General features: G+C 40.7%; 1 protein-coding gene across 2 annotated transcripts in view; it reads left to right on the forward strand.

Moving 5' to 3' along the window:
- The window catches only part of LOC140728359 (signal transducer and activator of transcription 4-like), a 122,415-nt gene that overhangs the window by 18,039 nt on the left and 91,074 nt on the right, over positions 1 to 13,302 (forward strand). The window contains exons 2-3 of one of the 2 annotated variants that reach the window (XM_073046970.1): positions 699 to 827; positions 11,422 to 11,566. In XM_073046970.1, coding sequence (XP_072903071.1) covers positions 700 to 827; positions 11,422 to 11,566 — 273 coding nt within the window. In that variant the 5' untranslated portion in view covers position 699. Of the gene's footprint in view, positions 1 to 698; positions 828 to 11,421; positions 11,567 to 13,302 lie in introns of those variants that run through there. The other variant, XM_073046971.1, reaches the window with a different exon arrangement.

The following is a 13,302-nucleotide window of genomic DNA, read 5'->3' on the forward strand; positions in this document are numbered from 1 at the left end:
ATCCATCCTCTTGTATATCAAGACATTTCTTGTCTCGTCATCCTAGGCAATGTATTTCAACAATCTTGGCTTTAAACTGCAGGACTGAATTCCCAAACATCTTTACCCCTGCAGTTTTTCTTTTTAAGATACTCTGAAAGTTTCCATACAGTCCGTATAATGAAAAATGTTAGAACTTGCTTAGAGTAGATAAAGTAGATGACAGTTGATGCAACAGATTTTAAATGGTGATTAAAAATAGTGAAAAATTAGCATGCTCAATTAACTCAATTGAGCTAAACTTTTACATTGGCTTCCCTTGTTGGGAATTTAGAAAGTATACACCATAGTATTACTTTCCTGCAATTATTCCTTGATGTATTTTCTTTGAATTATTTGCTGCTCTTTCATCAACGTTATCAGCATGTCATATGAAAATTCCAACACTAAATAAATAAGAATAAAAATAAGCCAATTTAGTGATGTCATCACACTTGCCTCTGAGTGTGAGTATTTTTTCTGTTTGGGTATTTATGCATAAGAAGCAGGAGGAAAGATGAAAGGTGCATTTTGGGTTATAGAGCTGGTTTAGAAGGTAATTAAAATCTACTTGTAATAATTCTTTATGATGCTCTATAAAATTTAATTAAGTTATTTAATTCCTGATAAATTAATTTGCTCTGCTGCTGATCAGTTTTGCTCTACAAATTTTTTGACAGAATGTCTCAATGGCATCAACTCCATCAACTGGATGCACAACTCCTGGAAAAAGTGGACCAGTTGTATGATGATACATTTCCCATGGAAGTCCGTCAATTCCTGGCCGTTTGGCTAGAAAACCAGGATTGGTGAGAAACTGATTACTTTCAACTATATTTGGAAAAATTAGTTACTTACCCATATTTAACTTTGTTCTGCACAATTATAAAGAAAAGTAAAAATCTCAATAACTAAAGATTTAAAAACACAAAGGTCAAAATTTTCATAATGTAAAATGATGCAAAGGAGCTTGTATAATAAATCTGGAGAGAGCTTAGTGCTGACGTTTCAGTAGTGCTGTGCTTTGGAACTGAAAAGTGAAAGTTCAGCTGTATACTTCGATGAAAACATATTTTGAAAAATAGGGGTAGGCAAAACACAGAGAGAACTTTCCAGATGTCTGAGCTAGAAACAATATCTAAAACATCTTCAGATGTATCTTGAATATGACTTCATTTGGTTTTATCCCTGTTTCTGTTTGGGGTTAATTCATATACTCTTCTAGCCTCTTTAAGTTTACTATTATAAGTTATATCTCATTAAAAACTTGGATCACCTTTATCCATCCTTCATTTCTTGCACATTCATGTACCTAAGAACCTATTGAACACCTCAGTTGTATTTGCTCCCCACCACCACTCTGTATATCTCTTTGAACTTACATCTGCTTTGTACAAGTCTTTTGAACTTAATCTTCTCACCTTAAATACATGCCCTCTGGTCTCAGACATTTCAACTCTGGGAAAAAGGTACTATACTGGCTGTCTACTCTATCTGTACTTCTCATAAACTTTTCAAGCTCTATCAGATCTCCCCTCAGCTTCTGCTACTGTCTAACCTCTCCTTATAGCATATGCCTGTATCCTGGTAAACCTCTTCTGCATCATCTCCAAAGCCCCAACACTCTTCCTATAATGGGCAATCAGAATTGAATGCAGAACTTCAGCTGCAGTCTAACTACAGTTTTATAAAAATGCAACATAACTTCCTGACTCTGGAACTCATTTCTCTCAAATAATAAAGCAAGCATGCCATATGCCTTCTTCAACACCTTATCAAGCTGTGTGTAGCCACGTTCAGGGAGCTATAGACTTGAGCTGCAAGATTACATTGCACATCAATGATCCTGCCATTAACAATGTACGGTCTCTTTACATCTGATCTCCCAAATGCAACACTTCACATTTGCCCAAGTTAAACTCCATCTGCCATCTCTCTGTCCATATCTGCAAGTCATCTATGTCCTGCTGTATCCTTTGGCACTCTTCTACACTATACACAACACCATCAATCTTTGTATCATGTGCAAACTTACAAACTCATCCATTTAAGTTTTCATCCAAGTCATAAATCACAAAAAGCAGAGGTCCCAGTGCAGATCCCTACAAAACACCACTAGTCACAGCCATCCAACCAGAATCAGAATCAGAATTATGTTTAATATCACCAATATATGTCATGAAATTTGTTGTTCTGTGGCAACAGTACATTCCAATATATAGTAATAAAAACTATAAATTACAATAAAAGTATATATGAAATGAATAAGTAGTGCAGAAAAGCGGGAAAAAATTACCAAGCAACACAGACAAAGCACTGTAGGAACTCAGCAGGCCAGGCAGCATCTATGGAAAAAAGTATAGTAGACATTTGACTATGAAATATGAAAAGGTGAAATGTGAGGAGGATGTTATGAGAATGCAGGGTGACTTGGACAGTTTGGGTGAGTGGGCAGATGCATGGCAGATGCAGTTTCACGTGGATATGAGGTTATCCACTTTGGTGGCAAGAACAGGAAGGCAGATTTCTATCTGAATGGTGTCAAGTTAGGAAAAGGGGAAGTACAATGAGATCTAGGTGTTCATCACTCACTGAAAATAAGCAAGCAGGTACAGCAGGCAGTGAAGAAAAGTAATGGCATGTTCGCCTTCATTACAAGGGGAGTTGAGTATAGGAGCAAAGAAATCCTTCTGCAGTTGTACAGGGCCCTGGTGAGACCACACCTGGAGTACTATATGCAGTTTTGGTCTCTAAATTTGAGGAAGGACATTCTTGCTATTGAGGGAGGGCAGCGTAGGTTCACGAGGTTAATTCCCGGCATGGCAGGACTGTCATATGTTGAAAGATTGCAGCAATTGAGCTTGTATACACTGGAATTTAGAAGGATGAGAGGGGATCTGATTGAAACATATAAGATTATTAAGGAATTGGACACACTAGAGGCAGGAAACATGTTCCCGATGTTGGCGGAGTCCAGAACCAGAGGGCACAGTTTAAGAATAAGGGGTAGGCCATTTAGAACAGAGTGCAGAAAAACTTTTTCACCCAGAGAGTTATGGATCTGTGGAATGCTCTGCCTCAGAAGGCAAAGGAGGCCAATTCTCTGGATGCTTTCAAGAAAGAGTTAGATAGAGCTCTTAAAGATAGTGGAGTCAAGGGATATGGGGAGAAGGCAGGAGCGGGGTACTGATTGTGGATGATCAGCCATGGTCACATTGAATGGCGGTGCTGGCTTGAATGGCTGAATGGCCTACTCCTGCACCTATTGTTTACTGTCTATTTTGGGCGGAAACCCTGCTGCTTCTTCCACCACGTTCTACACACCACTCAGTCCTGCCGAAGGGTTTCAGCCCAAACGTTGTCTGTAGTTTTTCCATTGATGCTGCCTGGCCTGTTGAGCTTTCCAGCATTTTGTGTCTGTTGCTTGGATTTCCAGCATCTGCAAGTTTTCTCTTATTTGTGAAAAAATTACCAAGGAAGTGTTCATGAATTCATTGCCAATTCAGAAATCTGATCACAGAGGAGAAGAAACTGTTCCTGACACACTGACTGTGTGTCTCCAGGCTCCTGTACCACCTACTTATCGGTAGCAATGATAAGGGGCATGTCATTGGTGATGATGGACCTTAATTACGGATACCTCCTTTTTGAGGCATCATCTTTTGAATGGGTCCTGGATGCTGGGAAGGCCATTGGCCATGATGGAGCTGACTGAGTTTACAATGTTCTGCAGCTTTTTCTGATCCTGAGCAGTGGCCCCTCCATACTAGATGGTAATGCAACCAGTTAAAATGTTCTCCATAGTACATTTCTAGAAATTTGAGAGTGTCTTTGGTGATACACCAATTCTCCTCAAACACTAATGAAATATAGCTACTGTTGTGCCTTCTGTGTAATTGCATCATTATGATGGGCCAGGATAGAGCCTTGAAGACGTTGACACCCAGGAACTTGAAACTGCTCACCCCATCCATTTTTGATCCCTAAACGAGGGCTGACAACTATATTCTCATCCTACCCTTCCTGAAATCTATAATCGATTCTTTGATAAAAACACAAAATGCTGGCAGAACTCAGCAGGCCAGACAGCATTTATGGGAGGAGGTAGTGTCGACTGGAGTTAGTTGGTTGCGGAGACACGCACCAAGGAAGGATATGTGACTATAATACCGGGTCTGGGTTAGCGTGTGGTCCAAAAGTTTCAGGGCCGAAGAAATAGTAGGTTGGGAGCAGAGAGAGAGGCTCTCACTGAACTCCCATCGGAGAGAAGATCTGAACTTCTTCAGTGTAGGCATCACTGGAAGAGGCTTCGCAGTAGTGAATTCAAAGGCAACACGAGTGAATCTGCAGATGCTGGAAATAAATAAAAACACAAAATGCTGTCAGAACTCAGCAGGTCGATTCTTTGGTCTTACTGATGTTGAGTGCAAGGTTGTTGCTGTGACACCACTCAACCAGCTGATCTTACTCACTCCTGTATGCCTCCTCATCATCACCAGAAATTCTACCAACAATAGTTGTGTCGTCGGCAAATTTATAGATGGCATTTGAGCTGTGCCTACCACACATGAGTGTATAGAGAGTTTAGTAGTGGGCCAAGCACACATTCTTTACGTGCACCACTGTTGATTGTCAGTGAGGAGATGTTATTGACAATCTGTACAGACTGTGCTCTCCTGTTGAGCAAGTCAAGGATCCAGTTGTAGAGAAAGGTACAGAGGACAAGGTTTTGGAGCATTTTGATTAAAATTGGGAATATGATTGTGTTGAACGCTGAGCTATAGTCAATAAACAGCAGTCTGATGTAAATATTACTATTGTCCAGGTGATCCAAGGCTGAGTGGAGAGCCAGTGAGACTGCATCTGCTGTGGACTTTTTGTGACAATAAGCAAACTGCAGCAGATCCAGGTCCTTGCATAAGCAGGAGTTGATTCTAGCCATGACCAGCCTCTCAAAGCATTTCATCTCAGTAGATATGAGTTCCACTGGATGATAGTCATAGAGACAGCTCACCCTACTCTTATTGGGCACTGGTATGATTGTTGCCCTTTTGAAGCATGGAACCTCCAGCTGTTGCAGTGAGAGATTGAAGATTTCATTAAACACTCCCACCAGTTGGTTGGCACAGGATTTCAGAGCCCTATTGGGTACACCATCTGGGCCTAATGCCCTACAAGGGCTCACCTCTTCTGATATCAGCCTCCAAGATAGAGATCACAGGGTCACCAGTGTCACAAGGGGGCGTTGGGAGCGGACCCAAATGCAAGACACAGACACTGAAGTAGTATGAACAGGACAATGTTTATTAAGAACACTAGGGAAGCCAAGGAGCAAGGACAAGATGACAACATGGATGTAGACATAGGATACAACCTGGGCTAGGACGTGGGACTTGGACTTGACTGGGAACTCGGGTCTTGGCAGGCACTTGGTACCTGAGTCTTGACTAGAACTCGGACTTGGCTTGACCTGGAACTCAGACTTGGCTTGACTTGGACATGGACATGACTGGGAACTCGGGTCATGACTTGGAACTCGGGTCCTGGCAGGGACTTGGTACCTGTGTCTTGACTTAGTTCTTGACTTAGAACTTGGACTTGGCTTGGCTTGGACATGGACATGACTGGGAACTCGGGTCATGACTCGGAACTCGGGTCTTGGCAGGGACTCAGTGCCTGTGTCTTGACTTGGCTTGACCAGGGGCTCGGACTTGGCTTAACCTGGAATTTGGGCTTGGCTTGACCTGGAACTCGGACTCAGACTCAGACTTGACTAGACTTGGACTCTTCTTGGACACAGAGCCGGGACTCTTCTTACTGCAAACCACCAGTAATTCTCGGCTGGCCACGAAAGCATCAGATTTCGTACCTTACTCAGAGCAGCGGCTGACAGTCGGCAACTCAGCTGGACACAAAAACGACTGAATTTGCTAAGCAGCCACAGGCACAGAAACAACCTAGAATCCACGATTCTCGGTAGCTCCAATAATGGTCCAGACTTCCTGCACTGGCTGAGGTCACATGCTTCTGGTAACTGGTTTCTGGTATCAAGCTTCTTGGTATGGGTTTCGGACGCCAAACTTTTTGGTGTGGGTTTCTGACAGGACAGTACAGCGAAGGAATCGCTGGACCCCAGAGCTATTTATGTTGCCAGCCCAAAACGAGAATCAGGTGCCTCAATTAAGGTGCCCAATGGAACACGGGAAAACAGAAACAACCAGAATGCGGAATCCACGGATCGGACCGTGACAACCAGATGCTGCAGGGATTTGCATTCAGTAGATGTAGTTTTACTCTCATTTTCAAAGTGTGCACAAAAGCCATTGAGCTCATCTGGGAGTGAAGCATCACTGCCATTTTTATGTTAGTTTCACTTTGTAGGAAGTAATGGCCTGCAAACCCAGCCAAAGCTGATGTGCATCAGATTCTCTCTCTAGCCTCAATTGGAATTGATTTTTTGCTCTTAAGGTAGCCTTCTGAAGTTTGCACCTGTATGTCTTGTATAGTACTAGATTGCCAGACTTAAATACCATGGTCTAGCCCTCAGCAGACTACGAATTTTGTGGTTCAACCATGGCTTTTGATTCAGGTATGTTCTCGTAGGCACACACTCATTCACACAGGTTTTAATGAAGTTGGTGACAGTTGTGGCATATTCATTCAGACTCGAAGATGAATCCCCGACTATTGTCCAGTCCACTGACTCAAAGCAGTCCTGTAAATGTTCTTCTGCCTCTCTTGACCAATACCTTCTTGGTCCTAACTACTGCTGCTGTGGTCATTAGTCTCTGCCTATAGAAGTGCAGCCAGGGATTGGACTTTCCAAAGTGTGGGTGTAGGATGGCACAGTAAGTGTTCTAGTGTTCTTGATGGTGGTAAAACAGTGGTCAAGTGTGTTGACTCCTCTAGTTCTACAGGTGGTGTGTTGATGGTAGTTGTTCAGAGGCTCCTTCAAGTTGGCCTGGTTGAAATTCCCCGCAAAAGCATCAAGGTGTGCAGTTTTCTGCCTGCTGATTACGGTGCTCTACTCCTCAGAGTCTGCTTGACATGGGCCTGAGGTGAAATGTACACTGCTACCAGGATGATGACAGAAAACTCCCTCAACAGGTAAAATGGATGGCTTTTGCTGCTAGATGTTCTAATTCGGGTGAGCAGGACTGTGACAGAACTGTCACGCTTGTGCACCACAATGAATTAATCATACAGCATACTCCACTTCCTCTGCATTTAAAACACTGAGCAATCCTGTCTTTTCGGGGAATAATGAAGCCATCAATCTGAAGCTGTGCATCTGAAAGGACGGGAGTGAACCACGTTTCTGTGAAGCAAAGTACATAGCAGTCCTGATGCCCCTCTGGTACAGCAATCTTGCTCTGAGGTCTTCAATTTTATTTTCCAGAGACTGCAAATTTGTCAGCAGGATCAACAGCTGACATGCATCTGATTTCTGTTCAAATTTGTTTTCCTGAAACTGCATTTACCTACAGAATCCCATCAGCAGCTGTTCCAATAATCTCTCCCCAGTTTCTACCTAAAATTCTTGTAACTTGCCCAGCTCTAAGTCAATATTCTCTTGCAACATGCATACTTATCCTTATCTATAATTATCTTAAAACTTAAGAAGTTGTGATCATAGTTCACTAACTGTTCTCCGACTGAAAGGTCAGTCACTTGGCCAGGTTCATTATCCAACACTAGGTACAGTATGGACCCTTATCTCATTGAACTATTTACATATTGATCTAAGAAATATCAATGCACCTAACAAATTCTGCCCTGTCTACACCTCTTGCACAAAGCAGATCCCAATTTATATTATGGAAGTGGAAGTCACCCACTACAGTATCTCTGATTTTCACCTTTCCCAAATATGCTTATATATCTGTTTTTCAATGTCCCAGTGGCTATAGGGGCTGGATCTGTAGTATAATCCTATCAGAGTACTGGCACTCTCAGCATTTTTGAGCTATTGGATTTTTTGCATGCACTTGTGATCAGCCAGAGAACCCTCATTTACATCAGAGCAAAATACTGTAGTTGTGGGGAAGCAGAAAAAACAATGTTTGAGATGTACAATAGGTCACATAACATTCGTGATGGATAAAATAAATTTGACATTTCAAGTTATTGACCTTTTGTTTTCACCATTGTACTGAAATCTAAAGTGTTCTCCCTCCGTGGATGCTACCTGATTTGCTGAATATTTCCACACTTCCTGTGTTGCTTTTTAATTTCAGATTTCTCTTATCTGCATTCTTTCATATGTCAAACTTTTATCAGAATAACTTAACATCTCATTTGAAAGATGGCACCTCCAACAGTGTGGCACCTCCTCAGAGCTGTTGTGAAGTAATCAGCTTGTGCTAGATTGTGTGAAGCTTGATCCTGTAACATATTGACTCATATGCAGAAATCTTACCAATTAACTGAAGTTAGAAGAGTCATTGAGTGCAAACTCACAGCTTATCCAGAACATTTTGAAGCAGAATATTTGATATTGCCTTCAAATGATTCCAGCAGACTTAAATCCTAATCTAATTTTAGAATCAAAACAACTATTGCCAAAACTAATATCAGTAACTTAAACCCCTCATGCTACATTTAAAATTTATTGTTCAAAATACTCACCATCAATAGATTCTGAGTCATTAACACTCATGATGCAACTAGGCAGAAGTGGTAGATTTGTTTGTATCTTAACACATTGCATGCCTAACTAGGTACCGGTAAATAAGAATCACCTATGAAGAATCAAAATACAAGAATATCTAACAAACAGAAAGAAAGGAGAAGGAAAAGGCATTATATTCCTCTTTATTCTCTTTGTGTTCTTAACTCTTTGGCTGCAGAGTAGGGAGGTCACATCAAAAATTAAATATAACTTTTCACCAAATCTGTAGTACTTTGTACAGTTCTTGTCACAACTTAATGGGAAGAATAGATAACAAAAGGGGAAGTGCAAAGGAGATTCACAAAGATGAACGCTATAGCATAGAGATAGGTTGTTCAGACCACCATGGTTAAGCTAACCACAAATGGACTTCGGGTTACTCAAACATCGCAGTACCAAAGATTATGGTTCTTCAACTGTTCATCTAGATGTGTTTTTAAATTGGTGTGGATTTGTCCACTATCCTTTCAGCCATTGAGCATCAATCTTCCTTCACTTATTCAGCAAAATATTTTTGTGTACGTCCTCTCTGATCTTCTACCATGTCTCCAGTTACTGACCATTCTGCTTAGGGATATAGACATTTCTGCTTGCCCTATCCAGACCTCTCTTTATCTGAGTTCTTTTGTGGATGAAGTAATTGTTGGGAGGAAAGATTGGCTAAACAAGATTTTCTTACTTTAGAAGAGACAAAGCTTAATGTTTTAGTTACAGAGATTTAAAGTAATTTGTGGAAAGTTCACATGGAAGTGGAAGAATTTATTTTTAAGCTTGAGGGTCTGAATTCACTGAAATAGCAGTGATGACAAGATTCTACCTATTATTTGTGGAAGTGGAAAGAGGTCTTACGATTCCATATCATATGGCATTGAAGCAAGAGCCTGAAATCAGGTAAAGCATGGATCTTTCATCCAACATATGTTGCACAGCCTTTTTCTGTGCTAATTGTATCAATAGTTCAACCACTGAGTGCATCATGTTCAGGTAAATGGACATCTAAAGAGAAAAAGAAAAGAATATTTTAAGGGAGGTACTCATGTAAACAGGCAGCATGGTGGTGCCTTACAGAGGAGACTGCTTTTCACATGTGAATCATGAAGCATAGTAGTTGACTGAAGTTGAGATGCTTGTAATTAGCTTAAGAATAATGTTTGACACTCTGAAATCCAACTGCATTCCTGCCTAGGCTTAGCCTCAGCTTGATCCTTCCAGCACAATATTCACAAGAAGATATCAGGATCCTGCATTAAGTATGCAGATTAGTTCAGAACTAGCAGGACCTGGAGTATTGTGTTCAGTTTTGGTCTCCAAATCTGAGGAAGGACATTCTTGCTATTGAGGGAGTGCAGCGTAGGTTCACGAGGTTAATTCCCGGGATGGCGGGACTGTCATATGTTGAAAGTTTGGAGCGACAGGCCTTGTAGAAGGATGAGAGGGGATCTGATTGAAACCTATAAGATTATTAAGGGATTGGACATGCTAGAGGCAGGAAACATGTTCCCGATGTTGGGGGAGTCCAGAACCAGAGGCCACAGTTTAAGAATATGGGGTAGGCCATTTAGAGGAGTTCAGGAAAAACTTTTTCACCCAGAGAGTTGTGGATCTATGGAATGCTCTGCCTCAGAAGGCAGTGGAGGCCAATTCTCTGGATGCTTTCAAGAAAAAGTTAGATAGAGCACTTAAAGATAGCGGAGTCAAGGGATATGAGGAGAAGGCAGGAACGGGGTACTGATTGTGGATGATCAGCCATGATCACATTGAATGGTGGTGCTGGCTCAAAGGACCGAATGGCCTACTCCTGCACCTATTGTCTATTGTCTATTATTGTCTATTGACTTCACTTCAGTTTTGATCTTTGTGGAAACTGTGTGGTGGTTTCTTTCAAACTTATTGTCTTTTAACATCTTTGGACTATATTTACCATGCCCATGGTCTGTTTTTATCAAATTATGGTATTGTTTGCACTGTTGTAACTATATGTTGAAACTATGTGGTTTTGTGCAGGTCTTGTAGCTTTGGTTTTTGGTCTTGTTTTGTCTGGTGGATTTGGATCTCCTTTCTGCGACACGCGCTAAGATGGTAGCGCGATATTAATATGCAGCAGCCTCTCTGGACTCTGGATTGGGGATTGCCAAACATTATGTGGATTTTCTGGTGTAGTCTATTTTGTCATGTGCTTTGTTGATATCATTCTGGAATGACGTTGTCTCATTTTTTAACTGCATTGCATTTGTGGTTTTTAAATGACAATAAACTGAATCTGAATCTGAATTTATAGCAGAGTAGGACTAACTTGTCCATCAGACAACCCTGTCTGCCTAGACCCCCTGGGAAGAAATTTGTTTGGTGCAAGTATTTCAGCCACAAGTTGTGTTGCCTCCCAATATTTCCTTCCACGGATTAATTTATTCTCTTTATTGGTGGCAGTGCATTGGATAGTAGGTGACACCAAAGCCAAGTTTCTTCCAGTTTTGACACAATTTCCACCCCCTCATATTTTTCAGCTTATTCAAAGAGAAAATAAAAATTTCCATGCTCTTAATTTTGGAGAACAAATACACCTACAGAGGGTCTAGTGAATTGGGTTTGTTCATGTCTTTGTTTTCTGAATCATTTTCCATTGTGGAACAAACCATTATGCTGATAATTAATAGTGTTCGTAACAATTTGGAAACCTTTTTTTCATATGGGACACAATTCAAATTTAATCCTATGGTCATTGTTTTTAACAGGGAACTTGCCTCGAATAATGATTCACTGGCCACCCTTCTCTTCCATAACTTATTAAAACAAATAGATGATCAGTACAGCCGTTTCTTCCTAGAGAAGAATTTCCTCCTTCAACACAACCTGAAAAGAATTAAACAAAACCTGCAGGTAAATTTTAAAAATGGTTCTTGGCTGGTCAAAATTCTTGCTTAAAAATTTAAGTTAATGCATGTGATTAAGGATAACTTATGTTGATCATTTGCTTTGATTGAGTTGGAAGTTGATATGTTAATTACCTTTTGGAAATGTTTTCATTCCACATAAATAATCATGTTGAATCAGAGCAAAATATACTATTGCATGCTTTTGCTAAATTAAGCAGTCTAGATATTTTTTGCTGGGAAGATACGTAACTAAACTATTGCACAGGAAAACATGGCAATTATTTTTTTCAGCTGTGAATTATGGTACTGGCTTGGCAAATTGAAATGCTCACAAAAATCTTTCCTCATGCAACACTGACATTGTTAAATTAACAAAGTAAGTTAACTTTTGGATCTCACTAGTGAAAGAGAGTGTGTGGGTAGGCCAGGTATCAGTGGGAGGTTGTATTCAATACATGAGTGGTTGGTGGGGCTGTTGGACACACAGTCAAGTGATGGCATTGGGGATGTTGCCCACAATTGGATGGGCAATTGTGTTTTGATTCGGTATTGAATGGTTGGTTTGAACATTATTTATTTTTTGTATTATGTCAATGATAATAAACCTGATTCTGAAGGTTGAGGGATTATATTACTCAATTAAGAAGTGGGGTTCTGGTGGAAGTGGTGGTATTTAAAGTACCGGTATTTGGTATCATGATTTTGAACACCCAACTAGGTGGAGTTTTGTGAAAGTGTGACCAGACATGCTGCAGATTTGCTAAAACCTCAATCCCTTTTAACATCAGAACAGGGCTTCAACTCTCCCATCTCAGTGTGGCTTGGAATCCACAAAATCTTTTTTCATGATGTGAAAATGAGTGCTGTATGCTTTTTAATGTTCCCGTGCATGCTCAGAGCTTCTGCACATCATAGGTACAGCCGCCCATCTGAAGATCTCATGTTTAGCATCAGATTCCAATTAAAATTAATGTGCACTAAAATGTTGCAGCATTGGAAAGAACTTTGCTTCTGCCATTCCAATTCTGGAGACCAAATAGAATATTATTAGGAGCTATAAAAGCATTAGGTACATGAAATATGCAGTGAATAATGTCACAGAGTTGATCACAATAACATCACAGTATAATTGTAACAGTTTTGCTTAGAGAGCTTAACTGAAGAAACCCTAACTCAGCTTCTTTACTGGTATTATTTAATATAACTGTAAAACACTTCTGCCATTGAATCAAAACACAAATTTGGGCAATTATTTGGTTATTAGGTCAGCAGATCCAAATGATCAATAGGTGAATAAATCAGAATCAGAATCAGAAATGTTGTTGTTGTTCCTTGTGGAGCATCAGGTGGCAGCTTGATATTTCTTTACCATTTGTCTCATTTTCACGGGACTGAGCTGCTAGCTCAACGCTCAATCCAACATGGATGGAAAGCATGCAAGGATTCCGGCCGGATTCGAACCCAAGACTACTCACCCTGAAGTCTGGTGTGGATGCCATGATACCATCGGCCAACTAGAATCAGAATCAGTGCAAAAACAAAACTAAAAAAAGTAGTGAGGTAGTGTTTGTGGTCTCAATGTCCATTCAAAAATCAGATGGCAGAGGGGAAGAAGCTGTACCTGAATCATTGTGTGTGTGTGCCTTTGTGCTTCTGTACCTCCTCCCTGATGGTAACAACGAGAAGAGTGCATGCCCTGGATGGTGGGGATCCTTAATGATGGACACCACCTTTTTGAGG

The sequence above is a fragment of the Hemitrygon akajei genome, chromosome 5 (assembly GCF_048418815.1).
Source record: "Hemitrygon akajei chromosome 5, sHemAka1.3, whole genome shotgun sequence".
NCBI classification, from domain to species: Eukaryota; Metazoa; Chordata; class Chondrichthyes; order Myliobatiformes; family Dasyatidae; genus Hemitrygon; species Hemitrygon akajei.